This window comes from Chiloscyllium plagiosum, chromosome 4, assembly GCF_004010195.1.
Source record: "Chiloscyllium plagiosum isolate BGI_BamShark_2017 chromosome 4, ASM401019v2, whole genome shotgun sequence".
NCBI lineage: Eukaryota > Metazoa > Chordata > Chondrichthyes > Orectolobiformes > Hemiscylliidae > Chiloscyllium > Chiloscyllium plagiosum.
This window is the reverse complement of record NC_057713.1, coordinates 81798807-81818626: the sequence shown is the minus strand read 5'-3', so window position 1 is coordinate 81818626 and position 19820 is coordinate 81798807. Positions and strand designations below refer to the sequence as shown.

General features: G+C 39.8%; 1 protein-coding gene across 4 annotated transcripts in view; it reads right to left on the bottom strand.

Annotated features, from left to right (window-relative positions):
- The window catches only part of LOC122549145 (sperm-associated antigen 1-like), a 138093-nt gene that overhangs the window by 3897 nt on the left and 114376 nt on the right, over nt 1-19820 (bottom strand). For all 4 annotated transcript variants that reach the window (XM_043688484.1, XM_043688485.1, XM_043688483.1 and 1 more), the window contains 3 exons: nt 16138-16264; nt 15040-15216; nt 6040-6456 (listed from right to left, as the gene is read on the bottom strand). In XM_043688484.1, the coding sequence (XP_043544419.1) occupies nt 6040-6456; nt 15040-15216; nt 16138-16264 (721 nt within the window). The remainder of the gene's footprint in view (nt 1-6039; nt 6457-15039; nt 15217-16137; nt 16265-19820) is intronic.

The following is a 19820-nucleotide window of genomic DNA, read 5'->3' as shown; positions in this document are numbered from 1 at the left end:
TTTTTGCAGTGGTCTACCATGGGGAACCTTATCAAACGCCTTACTAAAATCCATATACACCACATCTACTGCTTTCCCCTCGTCCACCTCCTTAGTCACTTTCTCAAAGAATTCAATAAGGTTTGTGAGGCATGACCTGCCCTTCACAAAACCATGCTGACTATCCTTGATCACATTATTCCTATCCAGATGTTCATAAATCCTATCCCTTACAATTCTCTCTAAGATTTTTCCCACAACAGAAGTGAGACTCACCGGCCTATAGTTACTAGGGTTATCCCTACTCCCCTTCTTGAACAAGGGAACCACATTTGCTAGCCTCCAATCTTCTGGCACTACTCCTGTAGACAACGAGGACATAAAAATCAAGGCCAATGGCTTGATTGAGAGACCTTTTTAGATGAAATTGCAGATAATCAGAAAAATTTCCCAACAATGAATTCCAAAACTCGGGTTAAACCTTTTGCATTGACAGGAAGTGTCATTGTCAATTGCATCTTCAATCAAATATGGAAGAGTGCAGGCCTGTAGAGATTTGGGAGGTGGGAAGGGAAGAGAGCTATGGATATGGCTAATCATAACAGTAAAACTCAATTAATCATTCTTGTGTACTTGACTATTCATTCAAAATTATTTTGCTGATTTAACAATAAATATTCAAATTACAAGGACTTTTGTTTTGAATATTTCTAAACAGAAAAGACAGATTGGCTCTACCTAATTGCATTTAGAAGCCTTCATCTAACAATTATTATTCCCATCTTTGAAAAGCAGTTGATTATAACCAGAGCACTACAGAATAGTACAGAGTCCTGGATGATTGATTTTTTAAGTCAAATCCCATGTACAAGGAAGATTTCAATTAGTATTAAGTACATCAAATCTGTGGAAAACCCAAAACTAAAGAATAATATTTGTTCTGTAAAGATTAGGCTCTTTTCTGAACTGTAGAGATTCATAGCTTGCCAGGTAAAAGGAGGAAAGTATAAAAGTAGGGAAATGTTGCTGCAACTGTACAAGGAATTAGTGAGACGATCTGGAGCATTGCATACAATTTTAGTCCTCTTGTGGAGGGATATACTTGCAATAGAGGTAATTCACTAGACTGATTCCAGAGACTAGGGGTTAATCTTATGAAGAAAGATTGAGCAGTTTAGGTCTATGCTCTCTGGAGCTTAGAAAAGTTAGAGGAGATCTGATTGAGTTTATAAGATGTTAAAGGGGGTTGACAAAGTAGATGTAGAAAGGATGTTTCCTCATGTAGGGTAATCTGAAACAAGAGGTCATTGTTTCAGGATAAGGGATTGCAGATTTAAAAGGGAAAGCAGTGATAAGGAGAAATTCCTTCTCTCAAAGGGTTGCGAAATTTTCATTACGCCAGAGTGTGGTAGATACTGGGACATTGAGTAAATTTAAGAAGGAGATAGAATTATCAATGTATTTTGGGGAGTGGCAAGAAAATGGAGTTGAGACCAAGATAAAGATCAACCATGATCGTACTAAATGGTGGGGTAATTGCTGAATTGCCTACTCCAGATCCTAGTTCTTAGGTTCTAGGTGTCTGCTTAGAACAATATATAGTTAATTCTGGTACTATCCAAAGACCTTGCCTGAGATGAGCGCATGTGATCTTATAATAGTCACAGAGTCATAATCTATAATAAATTCTTAAGAAACACATCCAGGATGCCATTCAATTAATTAATGCTGCTCCACTATTCAATAAGATTATGCCTAAATTGATTGTGGCCTTAACTCCAATTTCTTGTCTGCCCCCTACATCTCTTTGTTGATTAAAAAAATCTGTCAATTTCAGTACTGAATATATTCGATGTCTCAGCCACTACTTACCTTTGTGTAAAAAATTCCAAACACTTTCTGGGAGATGAAATTCCTGCTCTTTTTGAGGAACAGGAGAATTGACCATTTGGGCATAAGCCCTTCATCAGGAATGAGGCCTCATTGCTGATGAAGAGCTCATGCCCCAAGCATCGATTCTCCTGCTCATTGGAAGCTGCCTGGCCTGCTGTGCTTTTCCAGCACCACACTCTCTCTCTGACAACTCCCACCAAATCTGACAAACCCGGCTGCCTCCTCCTAACCTGACCTAACCTAAGAAGACCCTCACTGAACGTGACACTGAACATGACCAAACACCCTTCTCTCTCCACTTGGACCCTGAACCCCTACCCCAGTCTGAACCTGTGATTGAATCCAGTATGTGCTGCCTACCTCGACCTACTCTAAATGTTCCATCACTTGACTTGTCCCTTGAGCCCCTATTTCCGACCCCCTACCGACTTGGCACCTGACTCACTATCCAGCTGACAATCTATCCTCCTGGTCATCCAGACTTACACCGATCTTATGTATCTACTCCTTCACAGCTGTCTGTGATGATGGATCTTTAAATCACAAAATATTTCAACTGACTCGGGTAAAGAAAAGGGATGTGATTAGCCTGCACTATGACGGACCTATCTAGCTTAAAGTATGCTCTGCAATTCTAAAGAAACCTTGATCAGGACCTCTGATCAGAAACATGGAGTTCTTTCTTAACGTTAAAAAGGAGTGGAGTGACAATCTGATTGTGATAGCTGCTCTTTGGAATATCCGGCCCCTTATTTTTAAGCTGTACCGTCAAGTTCTAGATTTGCTGTTAACAAGTTGTGAGCAGAAATCGTGATTTAGAAGGCAGAAAGCTAGCATTTGTTTGTAAAAGAAAAAATGGCGGAAGACTGTGTGGTTCCTTTTAGAGATAAAGTGCTTTTTTAAGCTTGCAGATTTATATGGAAAAGTCTGTCATTAAGTAGCTGTAGATTACAGACAGTTCTGAAATTGAAACATGTATCAATTGGCTGTGTGATTGGAAACCTTAGCCCTGTTTTGATGTTTTGGCAATTAGCTTAAATCAGCCAATTAATTTAAACCAAGCACTTAGAGATTGAAAGCCAATTGAATTTTATACTGATGGTTTTGACAACCTTGGATCCATACTGATGTATGGAAATTGACATGTCATCCAGAGTACATAAGGAGAGGGCTTCTTATGTCCTCTGAATGAGTATATACGGGGGAGAGCGAACTGTCATCTAAGAAAAACATATCTAGCTCTCACAAGAAGTCTCTAAGTTCTCTAAAAAAGCATCATCTATCCAATTCATGATTAATCTACACAACTTTGTATCATCTCCTGAGACAGAAAATCCTCTAAGAATGCACCCTGCCAATCCCCAATCTTAGAATGCTATACATTTCAATAAAATTTATTCTCTTTTTTTTTAAAATCACACTCAAACCTTCCTCATGAGACAAACCCTTCACTCCGGCCTAGTGAATTTTATCTAAACTGTTTCCAATATAAGTGGATCATAGCTTAAGTAAAGATACCAAATCTATACACACAAATCCAAGTCCAGTCTCAACAACATCCTGGACAGTTGCACCAAGGTTTCCCTCTTTTATACCTGTTATAATAACAATTAAAAATGGATTATCAATATTCAACTTCTATCATGCGATTGTCAAAAAAGCAGCTTCACAGAGAGATACAGACAGCAGGGTCAGCAGCTTCTCAAACAACATGAGAGAATGGGGACAGCATCTTCATAAAGAGTGGAGCTGCATGAGAAGGGCAGCAGCAGCAGGCAATATAAATTGGCAGCAGAGGGCCCTCCAATGAGCTTCTCTTGTCAAAACTAAAAGGTAATGTCAAAGGAAAAATGCTAGGTAATTGCTGGGTTTTCTTCTGTATCTCTTTTGAAAGGTCAAGGGGCAACACAGTGGCTCAGTGGTTAGCACTGCTGCCTCACAGCGCCAGGAACCCGGATCTGATTCCAACCTTAGGCAACTGTCTGTGTGGAGTTTGCACATTCTCCCCATGTCTGTGTGGGTTTCCTCTGCATGCTCCGTTTCCTCCCACAGTCTAAAGATGTGAAGGTTACGTGAATTGGCCATGCCAAATTGCCCAGGGATGTGTAGGTTAGATGCATTAGTCAGGGGTAAATATGGGATAATAGGGTAGGGATCTGGGTGGGTTACTCTTCAGAGGGTCGGTGTGGACTTGTTGGGCTACAAGGCCTGTAGGGATTCTAAAAAAATGTTTTAAATAGAGAGATGGTACTTCAGGTGAGGAGCGCAGTTAAGGAATTCACTTTTAGATTGGATTAGATTCCCTACAGTGTGGAAACAGGCCCTTCAGTCCAACAAGTCCACACCGACCCTCCGAAGAGTAACCCACCCAGAACCATTTCCCTCTGACTAATGCACCTAACACTATGGGCAATTCAGCATGGCCAATTCACTTGACTTGCACATCTTTGGACTGTGGGAGGAAACCAGAGCACCTGAGGAAACCCATACAGACACGGGGAGAATATGCAAACTCTACACAGACAGTCGCCCGAGGCTGGAATCGAACCCAGGTACCTGGTGCTGTGAGGCTGCAGTGTTAACCACTGAGCCACCGTTTCAATTTCAGAACTATGTGTAATCTACAGCTACTTAAAGACAGACTTTTCTATATAATTCGGTAAGCTTAAAAAAGCACTTTATCTCTTAAAGGAACCACACAGTCTTCCCCCGTCAAGGGTATCAAACAATCATACCCTTTAATTACACCAATTCTAGCTTGTGGTCAGGGATCGGGAAATGTGACTATGAGCGAGGGATCCAAAACTTACTCTAAAGGAGCATCAGTCAGTGGCTTTATTCCATAGGTACAAAGTTCTTAAGTCAAAGAGTGTGGTACTGGAACCACCTCTCAGCCAGTCACAACAAAGAATCCTAGATTCTTAAAAGGAGTGGTTTCAGAGATGATGAACATGTTGGTTGTAACCTTCTAAAACTCCCTAGGTTCTGTCAAGAAAGGAGGTGGACAAAAAGCAGGAACTGTAGGCCAGTTAGTATGACATCAGTTGTTGAGAAAATATTGAAACTAGTACTAACGAGGTAGTAGCAGGACTTCTAGAAAAAGGTCCAAAGTAAACACAGAAGGTCAAAGGACATTTCATCAAAACATTTGAAGAAGGGTCATTAGATGTTGACAGACTTATTTTTTCTAGCAATCTCTGATTTTGTTTTGGATTTCCAGCATTTGTAGTTCTTTGTCTCCCCCAATCCACCGCCACCACCCCTCCACCCCACACCAGTACTGAATTCTTCCACCAATAGTGAAGTTTCTCCCCACATATTCTCTACTGATCTCTCAGAATTTTAACAACCTTACCACATCTCCTCTTAATCTTCTCTTCTCCAAAGAGAACAACCATCTTCTCTAACTACTCACAAAGCTGAAGTTCCACATCCCTGTAACTACACTCATGGTCTTTTTCTGTAGCCTCTCTAGAACCTTCAGAATGTATTCAGTTCTGGTCTTCAAATTTAAAAAAAAATGTGAAGAACTGGAGAAGGAAGATTTATAAAGGTGATCACAGAATCATACAATCCCGACAATGTGAAAGCAAGCCCACTGACCCTCTTCCCTAAGCCTGCAGATCCCCTGACAATTTAGCATGGCTAATCCTCCTAAACTGCACATCTTTGGACTGTGGAGCATTCAGAGAAATCCCACGCAGACACAAGGACAATGTGCAAACTCCACGCAGTCATCTGAAGCTGGAATCAAACCTGGGTCCCTGGCACTGTGTGGCAACAGTACTAACCACTATACTGAATGATGTTTTGAGCGTTGAGACTCTCAGGAAAGACAGAAACATTGGATGTGGTAACAGTCTTTAAAATTATCAAAGAATTTAGTGAGGTTGTTGTAAAGATGTTTTGTCCTATCTTCCTTTAGTATAATAAGTTGAACCTCCTGCCATGTGGAGTAGATGAGGCAAATAGCACAGTTTCATTTAAGGGGAAGCTAGTTAAGTAAGTGAGCACAAAATAAACAATTAATATGTTGATAGGATAAAGTGAAATAAATATGAGGAAGATTGTATAGAACATAAACATGCTCACACATCTGTTGAATGAAACAGTTCATAAATTCTATCCAACTTTTTAAAATGTGGTTAAACTTTAAACAACACACACCTTAAACCTTTCTGTTTTGCACAGGTGAACAAGATGCTGATACACAAGGCTGGGGTTCTTTTCTAAAAGGTGTCCTTTCAAAGTCTGAATAAGTATAGTGAACACATCACCCTCTAGCTTATTGCTCATCATGGATGGTAGGTCCTCTGGTTCTACATTTTTTAGCAGCTCCGCACAGGCAGCAAGATCCTTCTTGGCCTGCAACAAATTTAAGGCTTGACCAAATTCATATGCATTAGTTGGCTTTAAGTTAGCTCCTTTTTCTGGTGGTGGCTGAGAATTTTCAAAAGTTTCTTGTCGAGTTGATGCATCCTTCTTTATTACAGAATCCACTTTTCCAGTTTCAGGTTTACTTAGAATTTCTTGCTCACAGGTTTTTTTGATTACTTTCTCCTCCTCTTCATCACTATCAGCAACCTTTTGAAGGTAAAATGGTAGAATTTGAATAGAAGATATCTGGTCTTTAGAAACTACAGAGCATTAAACATGATCTGAAAGCTATTTTTAAAATCTGACATAATATAAACTGTATACTCAACAAATATCCTTTCGTAACAACTTGAAAACCCACGACCTTTACCATTGAGAAGGATAGGGCTTATACATGGGAACAGCACAAACTGCATTCCTCTTCAAGCTACACATCATTCTGACTTAGAACAGTATCTTTGTTCCTTTGCTGTGGCTGAGTCAAAAGTCTGCAATTTCATTCCTGACAGCAGCGTGGGAGTCCATGTCCCTTCCCAAGAGCTATTAGGGATAGGCAATAATTCTGGCTTAGCCAGCAATAATCACAGCCCATGAATACAGAAAAATGTAGTTAGGATTCTGGATTGAGTAGGGAGGCTGCTGAAAGTCCAGGCAATAAACCAAAAAGAGCATTGTTAGTTCAGGATCCAGGTTCCCCTCCATCATGACAGCATTATTTCTGTGGTAGGTTTTCGGCCTGCTCTTGCAACAATAGTAATTATGAGGCTGGTTTAGTTAAAGTTTTGGTTCTCTCTTGTTGGAATTCCCTTAGTTTTAGACGGCTCAATACTTATCCTGTACATTCAGGTCATCACTGCATCTTAAGCGCAGCTGGTACAGATTGTCCCGTCTCAGCTAGGAAAAAAGCCTTAGTTGTGACTTCTAATAACTATTCATACATAAGATTGTTTTGTTTCCCTCCACTGTTATCTGGACCTTGCATGTAACCTTTGAAATATATGAGGAAATTTCAGAAAATGAGAAGCCTATGGATATAGCATATTAAGCAGCATTAAATTTATTTATCATTACTGGAGAATAAACTTCGTTATTTGCACCGAGGCAATGAAATAATGTACTGTAGAAAGTGTGTAGTGCGGCAGGACATTCCATCTCAGGGGTCTGGACTAGCATATTCCAATTATTATATGTTCTGATTTACAGGGGAATGTATAGAACCATGTAAAAGTTACAGCACAGAAAGAGGACATTTAGCCCATCATGTCTGTGCCAGCTGAATAAATTAGTCACCCATTTTAATTTTAACTTTCCAGCACCTGGTTTGTAGCCTTGCAGGTTACAGTGCTTCAAGTACCGATCCAAGTTAATCTTAAATGAGCTGAGGGACATTAATAATTTGAATGAAAGAACTGAATACACATTGTGGCTAGGTTTGCACATGGACCTGGACAGGCTAGGAGAGTGGTCAAAGAAAGTAGCAGATGGAATACATTATGGGAAAGTGTGAGGTTATGCATTTTAGTAGGAAGAGTAGAGGGGTAGACTGTTTTCTAAATGAGAAAAGGCTTCAGAAATCTGAAGCACAAAGGGATTTAAGCATTCTTGTTTAAGATTTTCTTAAGATTATCATGCAAGTTCAGTTAGCAGTTTGGAAGGCAAATGCAATGTTTGCATTCATTTCAAGAAGGCTAGAATACAACTGTAGAGATGTACTGCTGAGGGTGTTTCAGGTTTTGGTCAGACTGCTTTTGGAATATTGAGAGTAGCTTTTGGTCTGTATCTAAGGTAGGATGTGCAGGTCTATAAGAAAGATCCCAGAGATGAAGGGCTTGTCATATCAGGAACGGTTGAGGATTCCGGGTCCGGACTCAATGGAGTTTATAAAGATGACGGAGGATCTCATTTAAACTTACAGAATATCGAGAGGCCTGGATAGAATGGATATTGAGAAGATATTTTCACTAGTAGGACAGAGTAGGAGCCGAGGGCACATCCTCAGGGTTAAGTGATTACTTTTTAGAACTGAGATGAGGAAATATTTCTTCAGCCAGACTGTGATGGATCTGTGGTATTCATTGCCTCAAAAGACTATGGAGGCCAAGTGATTGAGTATATTTTAAAAAGGTTCTTTATTATTAAGGGGGTCAAGGGTTACAGGGAGAAGGCAGGAGAATGGGGTTGAGAAACATATCAACCATGATTGAGAAGACTTGATGGGCCAAATGGCATAAGACTGATCAGTTTAACATCAGTGGCTGGGAAGAAACAATTAATTGGCATAGAATTAGTAGTCACATGGAAAAAGGATGATTGATTAGGAAGAGTCAGAATGAATTTTTAAGGGAAAAATGGTGTTTAATTAAGTTCCTTGAGTTAACAGAAAGGGCAGATGAGGATAACACTCTTGATGTGATATAGATGGATCTTTGGTATGTGCACCATAACGCTACAACAGACTTGTGAGGAAAATTATAGGTCATGGAATAAAAGGACAGGAGCAACATGGATACAAATTTGGCTGAGTGATCAGAAACAGAGAGCAATGGTCAAAAGAGGAAAATTCGCAGTGGAATTCCCCAGAGGTTGGTATCGGAAACCTTGTTTTTTATGATACATATTAGTAACCTAGATCTTGGTGTGCATTGGAAAATTTCAAAATTTGCAGATAACATGAAACCTGGAAAAATTATAAACTGTGACAAGGACAGTGCAGACCTCCAAAGGGACAAAGTCAAGCTGGTGGAGTGGGCAGATGAGTTTCAATGTAGAGAAGTCTGAGGTGATGCATTTTATGAGAAAGAAGACTGCATGATAATATAAAATAGGAGGTACAATTCTAAAGGGAACAGGGACCAGGGTATATATCTGCACAAATTATTGAAGACAGCAGGACAGGTATAGAGAACAGTAAGTAAAGCATACAACAACCTTATCTTTATTAATAGAGGCTTAGAACACAAGAGTAAGGGGTGATGTTGAAACTAAAAACTAGGAACGGGATGGACAATTCAGCTCCTCCTGCCTACCCTGTCATTTGCTACGATTATTACTTGACCTCAACTGCACCTTCCTGTTCACTATGCCTATCTCTTCAACCCATTAGTACTTAAAAATGTACTCAATGTTGCAGCATTCTGGGGTGAATTCAACAGATTCACAACCCTTTGAGAGAAGTAATTTATCTCAATTTGGCTTTAACTTTAATTTTTGAATTATTCTTTAACTTCCTTGCTTAGCAATGGATGTTTCTTCTCCCTCTTTACAAACTTTTTTCCTTTCTGGAATCAATTTTAATTGGGAGCAATTGAGTATTTCCTTAAACATCTGACAATGTCCTACCTTTTAGTCTTCCTGCCTAGTCCACCAGAGCCAAATCTGTCCTCATGCCTAGGTAATTAACTTTGTTAACTCCAAATGTGAATCTGTGACTCTAGTTTTGCACATTCCAACTGCATTTGAAATTCTAACATGCTATAATCACACCTTCCAACAGGATCATTTACTCTGAGATCAAGAATTAATCCCACCTAATTACACAATATCAAATCCAAAATAATCTGCTCCTGGTTGGTTGCCCAACATATGGCTTCAAGAAACAATCTCTAATACAGTTCGTTGGGGCTAACGGTTGCCAGCTTGATTAAATCCAATCTATATGCATTTTAAAATCACCCATGATTATTGCTTACCTTTCTTACAAACCCTCAGTATTTCTTGTGGCACACTGTGGGACTACTGTTTGGGGAGAAAGTGAGGACTGCAGATGCTGGAGATCAGAGCTGAAAATGTGTTGCTGGAAAAGCAGGTCAGGCAGCATCCAAGGAGCAGGAGAATCGACGTTTCAGGCATGAGCCCTTCTTCAGGAATGTTCAGGCTCATACCCGAAACGTTGATTCTCCTGCTCCTTGGATCTGCCTGACCTGCTGCGCTTTTCCAGCAACACATTTTCAGCAGTGACTACTGTTTGGGGACCTATAGATTACTCTCAACAGGAACTTCTTTTCCTTGTTATTTTTTATTTCTACCAGACTGAATCAGTGTCTGGATCTCCAGTGTTTACTTCATTTCTGACTACATCACTGATCTAGTTCTTTACTAACAACACTACACCATGATTTGGAGATGCTGGTGTTGGATTGGAGTGTACAAAGTTAAAAATCACACAATGCCAGGTTATAGACTAACAGGTTTATTTGGATGCACTAGCTTTCGGAGTGCTACTCATTCATCAGGTGGTTGTGGAGTATAAGTTTGTAAGACACAGAATTTATAGCAAAAGTATACAGTATGATGTAACTGACATTATATATTGAAAAAGACCTGGATTATTTGTTAAGTCTCTTATCTTTTAGAATGCTCATGTTGGTTTCAGTTTTTTCATATGTAAATCCCAGACCTTTTTTAAAGTTACATTCTCAAGTGAATGTTAACAATAGGTGTCATGTCGGCCACATCCTTTTCTTTCCTACCTAATTTTCTGAAATAGAGTACCCTTGGATATGCAATTCCCAAATCTGGTCTACCCGCAACATCTTAGTAACTGCTACCAGATCATAACCACTTGTCCTTTGGTGCTGTTCACTTGTTATTTTTATTCTGAATGCTTTGTGCATTCAGATATAAAGCCTTTAAATTTATTCTATTATCAAATTACCCTACATTTGGATGATAATTTGAACAAGACACTTCTTAGACCTCAGCTGCAGTACTATGTACAGTTCTGGGCATCACACTATAGGAACAGATTGAGACAGCATTGAAGTGATTTACAGAAATGGCTCCAAGAATGAGAAATTTCAGTTATGAGGATAGATTGAAAAAGTTGACACTGTTCTGCTTGGAGAGAAGGTGGTTGAGAGGAGATCTAATAGAGGTTTTCAAAAACATGAGCAGCTAGAATCAGTGGATAGGGAGAAACTGTTTCTGCTTATGAAAGAAGCAAGGTCAAGAGTTCTTAGATTTAAAACAATTTTCAAAATAAGAATGGGTGGCATGAGACAAAACGTTTTCACTCAGTGAGTAATTAGGATCTGGAAGTATGTTGGAGGCTGATTCAATTGAAACATTTCAAAGGGATACTGAACAATAATTTGGATAAAAATAAAATTCAAGAGTATTGAACAAAGCAGGAGATTGGCACTGGGTAATGATATTCATTTGAAGAGCTGTTGCAGGCACAATGAGTCGAATGGCCTTCCTTTGTGCCTTACAGTTTCTGTGATTGAGGTTGGAGGCTGTTTAGAGGAGGTTTAGTGGATTGATATTTGGAATGAGCCAGCTGTCCCATGAGGAAGCTTTTTTATTTATTTACTCATGGACATGGGCATCACTGGCTGTACCAGAATTTTTTATTGCCCGTCCCTAGTTGCCCTTGTGAAGGTGATAGTGAGTTGCCTTCTTGAACTGCTATACTCTGATATTTTGTAGGTTGACTCACAACGCCTTTAGAGAGGGAATTCCAGGATTTTAACCCAGTGACAGTGAAGTAACAATGATATCATAGAATCCCTGCAGTGTGGTACAGGCCATCCAACCCAACAAGTCCACATCGACCCCCTGAAAAGTATCCCACCCAGACCCATTCCCCTACTCTGTTACTCTACATTTCCCTTGACTAATGCACCTAACTTACACATCTCTAAACACTATTAGCAATTTAGCATGGCCAATTCACCTAACCTGCACATCTTTGTGACCGTGGAGGAAACAGGAACACCCGGAGGAAACCCACACTGACACGAGGAGAATGTGAAAACTCCACACAGATCGTTGCCTAAGTGCCAAACACTGAGCCACCATGCTTCCCTATTTATATATTTCCAAGTCAGGATAGTGAGTAGCTTTGAGGGGAACTTACGGTTAGTGATGTTCCCATCTGCTGCCCTTGCCCTTGTTGGATGTTGGATGAGCTGTATATTGGACAGACTAGTTTCCACTGGCATTTAGAAGATTGAGAGGTGACTTGACTGAAAGATACAAGTTCCTAAAAAACCTTGACAAATGGATGTGAAATGATTTCATGGACAAGTCCAGAACAAGGGGGCTGGGTTTAAAAAAAAATTGGATTATCCTTTTATGAGGAGACCTTTTTTTCTCTCAGAGGATTGAGAAACTTTGGAATACCATCCCTCAGAAGGTGATAGAGGCAAGGTTATTGATTTTCTAAGACAGAAGAAGATTCTTGTTGGGTAAAGGAGTAGATAAAAATGTGGAATTTGAAATGCAAAGATAGTTCAACCATGATTGTGCTGAATGGCAGAGGAGTCCTTCAAGGGTTAAATGGTCTACCTCTGCTCCTTATTGGTACGTTTGTCTGTAGATTGCTTCATACTATTAAAATAGAAAGTGAGCAGGTTGTTTAAGATTTTGTGAATTTTAATTTTTGACCCCACTACAACCCACCTATTTTTGGGAGCTAAGAGTCAGTTCTACAACTGACAAATACATAAATTTACAAGTTGATAGTGAAAAGAAGACCAGGTTGCAAATAGCTTGGCATTGTCTCAGTGTCCGGACAGCACAATGATATTAGTCGCAAATTTATTGTGTGCACCGAAAGGAACAGCTTCAGTTTTTCCAAAGTTCAGCTGGAGAAAGTAATGACTTAATCAAGAGTAGATGTCAAAAATATGTAGTCAAGAGAAAGAGATGGGAATGAAGATTAATAGCGAACAGTGATTCCGCAGGAGACTGCAACCAGAGCTAAGGCTGTGGTGTTGCAGGCATCTCAGCTGTACTGTGGGCGTGTGTGTTTTGGGAGAATGCAAGGGCCACAGTGAGGGGATTAGAAGATGTTTTGATGGCAATAAACTTGACTCCAGGATGGAGCCAGGGTCAAGAATGTCGCAGAATGTCTGCAGTACATTTCTGGTGGGGGTGGAATTCAGCTTTAAGTCATGGTCCATACTGTCACCAACATCATAGGTAAAAAGATAGCTGAACATCTCACAGATTTCAGAGAGCTAGGAAGGAAATTAAAATGTAAGACCTCAGAATTGGAAACTCAGGATTCACCAAGTAATATGTATTAATGACTATAAGAACAAATAGGCTGATCAATTGAACACATGGTTGAAGAACTGGTGTAGGAGGATGAGCATCAAATTTGAGGCTTGAGACGAATTCTGGGGCTGATGAGATCTGTTTAAGTGGGATGGGTTACATCTTTACAGAGCTGGGACTGATATCCTTGCAGAGAGATTCGCTTGTGCTGATGCAGGGCTTAAACTAGCCTGTGAAATGGTTGGGGAATCTAATAGGTAATCCAAATTAGAATGAACCCAAACAAAGCCAAGCATTGAGAATGCCTTGAATAGAGAGATATGTCAAAATTACTCAACCTAAATGCACAAAGCATTCACAACAAGGTAGATGATCTAAAGGCACAAATAGAGGTAAATGGTTACATCTTGCCATTGTAAATGCTTGCCATTACAGAACAGGACTGCATGATGACAAGGACTGAAAACTGAATATTCAGGATATTCAACATTTAAGAGCAAACTAAAAGCAAAAGGAAGTGAAGTTGTACTGATATTAAGTATATTAGTAAGGAGGATCTTAGATTGGAAGAACAATGCGCAGAAGTTGTTTGGGTGGAGCTAAGAAACAACAGCGTACAGCAGACATTGATTGGGGCTATTTAACACCAACCGCAGGTAGCTCTGGGTTAATGCACTTTTTGTCAGTGTGATTTGGCTATAGGGAACTGCATTTTTGAGAATGCTTTCCTCTGTTCATAATAGCGCGATTCCAGAGGGGATTGGTTCATGTGCTTTGTTCTGCAAATGCACTGATGTCCGTGCTCTTCTGTGCATGTGCTGGTCCTCATGCTGTTCTGCGCAGTTCTACATATGCGCGATATCAGCACCAATCTTAGTGCCATACTGCGCATGTGCCGATGTCAGCTACCGACAGAGCAGCTTGCTGTGAGAGGTACCGTACACACAGCAGCTTTCTTCCACTTTTTCAATGTACAGTGTTAAATTTACTTTTGTTTCGTTAATAAATATGATTTCAATCTTCATTCAGGCTGTGCTATATCTTACGTTAGACTTTTGGGTGAGTTTTGAGTGATAGTCTTTCCTGGTCTGCCGCTAACCCTACTTTTCCCATAGGCCCTATTAAGTAATTTTCTAAACCAGCGGGATTTTGCTGGAACGCAACAACGGCATTATAGGAGAACATCTTAAAGTAGTGGTATTGTGGGGCATGACATTAATCAAGAGATGAGTGGGCAAGAACATGGCAAAGGAATATTATGTGGAAAACTTCAAGGTTACCTATCCACTTTGGTAGGAGGAACAGCTATGCAGACTATTTTTTAAATGCGAAGAAGTTGGAAAGTCTAGGTCTACAAAGGGACCTACTGTCCTTGTCAATAGGTTAGAGGCCAACATGCAGATGCAGCATTAGGAAGGCTAATGGAATTATAGCACTTTTTGTAAGAGGATGAGTACAGGAGTAGTGAAGTCTTTCTTCAACTGAACAGGAGTTTGGCTAGAACTATGAAGAATTGTGTGTGGTTTGGTCCCCATACCTCAGGAAGGACATTTTTGCTAGAGAAATGCTACAAAGATTCATTGACTTGTTTCCGGAATGGTCCGATGAAGAGAGATTTTTGAAACTGGTCTGTGTTCTCTGGAGTTTCAAAGAATGAGGTGATCTCTTTGAAACCTATACAATTCATAAAGGGATATTCAGGATAGATGCAGCTAAGATGTTTCCTCTGTTAGGGAGTGTCAAAACATATCCTGCAACCTAATCAGCTGATTTAGGAAAAGAAATTACCTCCTTTATTTCAATACTTTTTCTTGGTTTTTCTTGATTTCTGATCTTGTAAAGAGGTTCTCCTTCTCCCCCTTTTTTCAAAAGTTCTGTTACCTCCAGCAATTCTTTTTGAGCTTCAGCAACATTTACATCAAGCTTCAGTACTTTCTTGAGATCTTCAATACTAGATTTGTAGCACTGGAAAAGAAAAAATACTTTCTCAGAAGCATAGACCCCTGTTCTGTCAAAGTGGCTGAAGCATCTCAGCAGCACTTATTGCTCAACACTCATTAAAAAATGGGAATATTAATATATTTTTTTTTACTGGGTAACTTCAAAGGAACATTTTGTTTCCTTTAGGAAGGTTCATTATCTTTCAAAGTCGATAAATTGTGGAGCTGGATAAAGTGTGGAGTTGGATAAAACACAGCAGGTCAAGCAGCATCAGAAGAACAGGAGAGTCAACATTTCAGGTTGGGATCTTTGTTCAGGACTTTAAGACAATGCCAGTATGTTGCCTCTGGCCCCTAAAATCAACATGGTCCATTCACAGCTTGTATCTGAATTTTATTTTAAAAAGTGTCCCTTCCAATTCACCCTGCAGCCTCCCAATCTCCCCCAAAACTTCCTATCAATCCAAAGCAAAAAGAAAAAGAGGCTGGTTCCCTACTACTTCAGGTGTAGGACACCCCCACCTCTAAATTCTGGCTTCCCGCAGTACTACTCTCACTCATAGCCTTTCTGCTACTCCCCCTCCCACCCTCTGTCATGCTCCCACTGGGGCCAAAGCCACTGCCTTGCCTCCTCAAACCCTCATTAGCAGCCCTTGCACTGATGATGATGAGAAGGCACATGGAATATGTCTGGTCATGTCACAGCCAGTTGATATCGCTGGTCATAATTGCTCATGGGCAGTTGCCATTTTGCATTGTGGGTCATCACTCCTTTTTATATAATTAGGTTGACCTGACCATGAATGACTGATGGTCATGGAACAATCTTAGTACAGGATTTCCAGAATCCTATAAGTTGCCAAGATCTCTGCACACAGCACAGCTATTAATTTACTACGCAAAAAAATTCCAGTGTTTTTTTGATGTAAATAATCCAGTGTCTTACTTTTAACCCTTTGTAAGCCAGGGCTCTTCGGTAAAATGCTTTTATATTAGCGGGCTCCAACTGCAGAGCTGTATTACAGTCCTCTTCAGCCTCCTTATACTGATTCAGTTTCAGATAACATAGAGCTCTAAGAAAAATACAAAGCAAACTAAATCACATTTCTTTAATAATATTCATTTGTGACAGCTTGAGAAATTTCCAGATTCATTTAATGAACCTAACAATTCCAAATACGGAGAAGAAAAATTGTAAATGGTTCACATGCAAGAACCTTCATAATGAAATTACAAAACCTGGGATTTAGATATTCATACATAAGAAGAGAAAAGGACGTGAGAAACATCCTACACCTTCAACAGCCAGCAGTCCACTCGAACAAACCCAGTGGGCTATGGTGGGTTCAGATCTCTTTGGCTATCTGTGAAATCTGAGCAATGGTAAGGGGTGGCTCCTAAGTAGGCATTAATTATACATTTAAGGCCTTAGTTGGTCTTGAGTGGGTGGAACACCTGAACATTCCCTGCCATTCATAAAATCGCAGTATGGTAGGTACTCAATTGCACAGCATCCAAGTTGAAGTCCATACACCTACTTCAGGTTGCCCATAGTATAGCCTTTATAAGTGTATCTTTGAGACTATAGGAGTGGAGTTTCAGTTTCATGCATTTTACTAAAACATTACCCTGGTCTGGTTGATTGGAGACCATGAGGAACAAATGGTTGGTGGCACAGTGGTAATGTTACTGACTACTAATAGAGGCCCAGTCTAGTCCTCAGGATATAAAGGTTCAAGTCGCAGCATGGCAGCTGGTAGAATATAAATTTAATTATTAAATATGTAAATAAATGTTAGTTTCAGTAATGCACTAAAATGTAATAAAACAATTGGAATACTATTCACTAACATCTGCAGGGAAGAAAATCTGCTGTTCTTGCATACAATTCCAGACCCACCATAGTGGTGGCACAATGAATTGCAATCATGAGGGAAGCAATTGCTGTGAGTCCTCAACAATTACTTTTTTATCTCACTGTAGCACTGTGCTAAGTGGGAATGATTTAGAACAAACCTAGCAACCACAATTCTTAAAAATACATTCCTTTCAGTTTGGTTTTGTAATTGTGATCTGATCTCTCTGAGAGTTACACTTGAAAGCATTCCCTATCAGTTTAACATTTACTCTCTCTACAAACCCAGAAATCTTCATGTGGATCTGAGCCCTCACCTGGGCCTCAATTTGATGACTGTGCCTTCAGTCATCTGGGTCCAATAATCTGATATTTCCTCCCATTTTCCAATGCCTCTCCACCTTCTCATCCTTTAATTCATTCCTTAATATTTGCAATATTCATCAAGCTTTGGATCATGTCTACAAATAGTTCCTTCTTTGGCCTGGCATTCATTTGGAATGGTGCCATTGTGAAACAGTTTTTGGATGACTTTTTCTGTTTAAATAAGCCATGATATATAAATTCATACCGTTGTTGTAAGGTTTACTACCAACTAAACGCTCCAAACCTAGTTCAAAATAAAATCCATTTTTCCTCACATTTTTACTCAACTCCAGCATATTTGCTGACAAGATGGAGGCGGAGCAGGGTTTCATTGTTGGAAGTACTAAAATGCAGTACCATGGAATGATCGTGCTCAATCCTTCTACAATGCTTGATCATGATCTCAACTGTGCTGAACATCACTAAATGGAGTCTAGTATATCCTCAGAGGGAGAGAGGCAAAAAAAGAACACAGGAAAAGTCACTGCTGGACTGCAGTAGCATACCTCAGAGTAGAGCAACAAGTTGGGCCATGACACAACTTCACCTAAAATCTCTTGAAGTGATTTTTCAATGTGACAAACCTAGTTCATGCAATACCATGATTAATAATTGCTCACAGACTTTGGAAATTTTGCTGCAGGACGTACAGTGGAGAGGGGGTGTGGGGAGGGTGGCTTGGTACCTTACTGTGAAGGCCATTTCAGAGACAGTAAATATAGATGGACCTGGCTATAAATAACTAATTTCTGTCATCAGGAAGAGTTTTTTATTATTCATTGTTATTCAGACCAGCATTTGTTGCTCATCTTTAAGTGAGGTGGTGGTGGTTAGCTGTCTCTCGAACTGATATTCACTCGGGGAGGGGAATAGTCACATCACAATGCTATTAGGAATGGAGTTCCAGGATTTTGACTCCTTTCTTGACTACCTTACCTATCACTTCAGGATGATGTATGGCTACGAGGGGAACATGCAAGCAGGTGCATCTGTTGTCCTTGTCCTTCTAGGTGGTAGAAGGTTTCAGGTTTGGAAAGTGCTGTTGATGGAGCTTTGGTGAGTTGTTGTAGGGCATCCTGTAGGTGGTATATACTGTTGCCACAGCGTGACAGTGGTGTTGGGAGTGAATGATAAAGATGGTGGGATGGGGAGGGGTGCAAACAAGCTGGTTGCTTTGTCCTGGATGATGTCGCTCTGCTTGAGTGCGATTAGAGCTGCACTCATTCAAGTATTCCAAACATGCTTATGCCATGTGGATGGTGGACAGGTCTTGGGATGTTAGGTGGCAAGTTACACACTAAGTCCTAGTCTCTGATGTATTCTTGGAGGTACAGTACTTATATGACTGATTAAGTTTAGTTTCAGTCCATGTTCACCCCCATGGATGTTGATGGTGAGGGATTCAGTGATGTAATTACTCATTTTTAATATTATTTTTTGTTGAGACTTAGGCATTTATACTCCATCACTAAATGTTCTTGAACTAATAGCTTGCTCGACCTTTCAAACAGTAGTTAAGAGTCAAATACATTGCTGTAGATCTGGAGACCAGGCAGGGATGGCAGATTTACTTCACTAAAGGACGTTAGTGAACCAGATTTTGAAAACAATAAAATTATAGCTTCTCAATCACCAGTACTGAGATTAGCTTTCAATTTTGATTCAATTGGATTTAAATTCCACTAGATACTCTCCAGTGATATTGTCAATGTCTTACCCATCTCTGCAAAAGTCACCATTGTCAAGGACAGTTGGTTACATTCTCACTTGTTGGAGATGATCATTGCTTGGCACTTGTGGGGCAAGAATGCCAAATTAAATTTATGGTGGGGTGGCACCCATTTCTCTTTATGATTTATGGAAAGAGAGGAGAATTCTCGCATCTGATAAGGGTTTTATACCCATTCCACTTAAAGCCTCCTTTCTGTAATGAAAATGCGGCATGTGTCACATGCCTGATTTGGCAATGCCAAACTTTGTTTGACATGCCCAACTAGGAATGTCTGTAAATCGTGGAATACTCTATGGTTAAGGAGTCAGCATCTTACCTTTGGTGTTCCTTTTTAAATTATCTAAACTTGTACAGCTATAGGAATCCCAAAATGAATTACCATTGAGTTTCTACCTTGTTGCAATTTCAATAAATAAGGAAGATGCAAAATGATCGCTTCCAATACAACAAAGATTAATGCAAGTAGAAAATCCAACCAATATTTTATATTGAAAAAAAATCAACCAAACCAATAACTTTTACAAACCCAATTTCAACTGCTCAGGGTAAGGGTTTAAATCACATCATGCTTATTTAATGTGGGTGAGCTGAGTACCATGAACAAAACTTTCCGACAGAATGTAGCACTTGGCACAGGGTCAGTTGATGTAATACTTGAGACTATAAATGAGAGTTG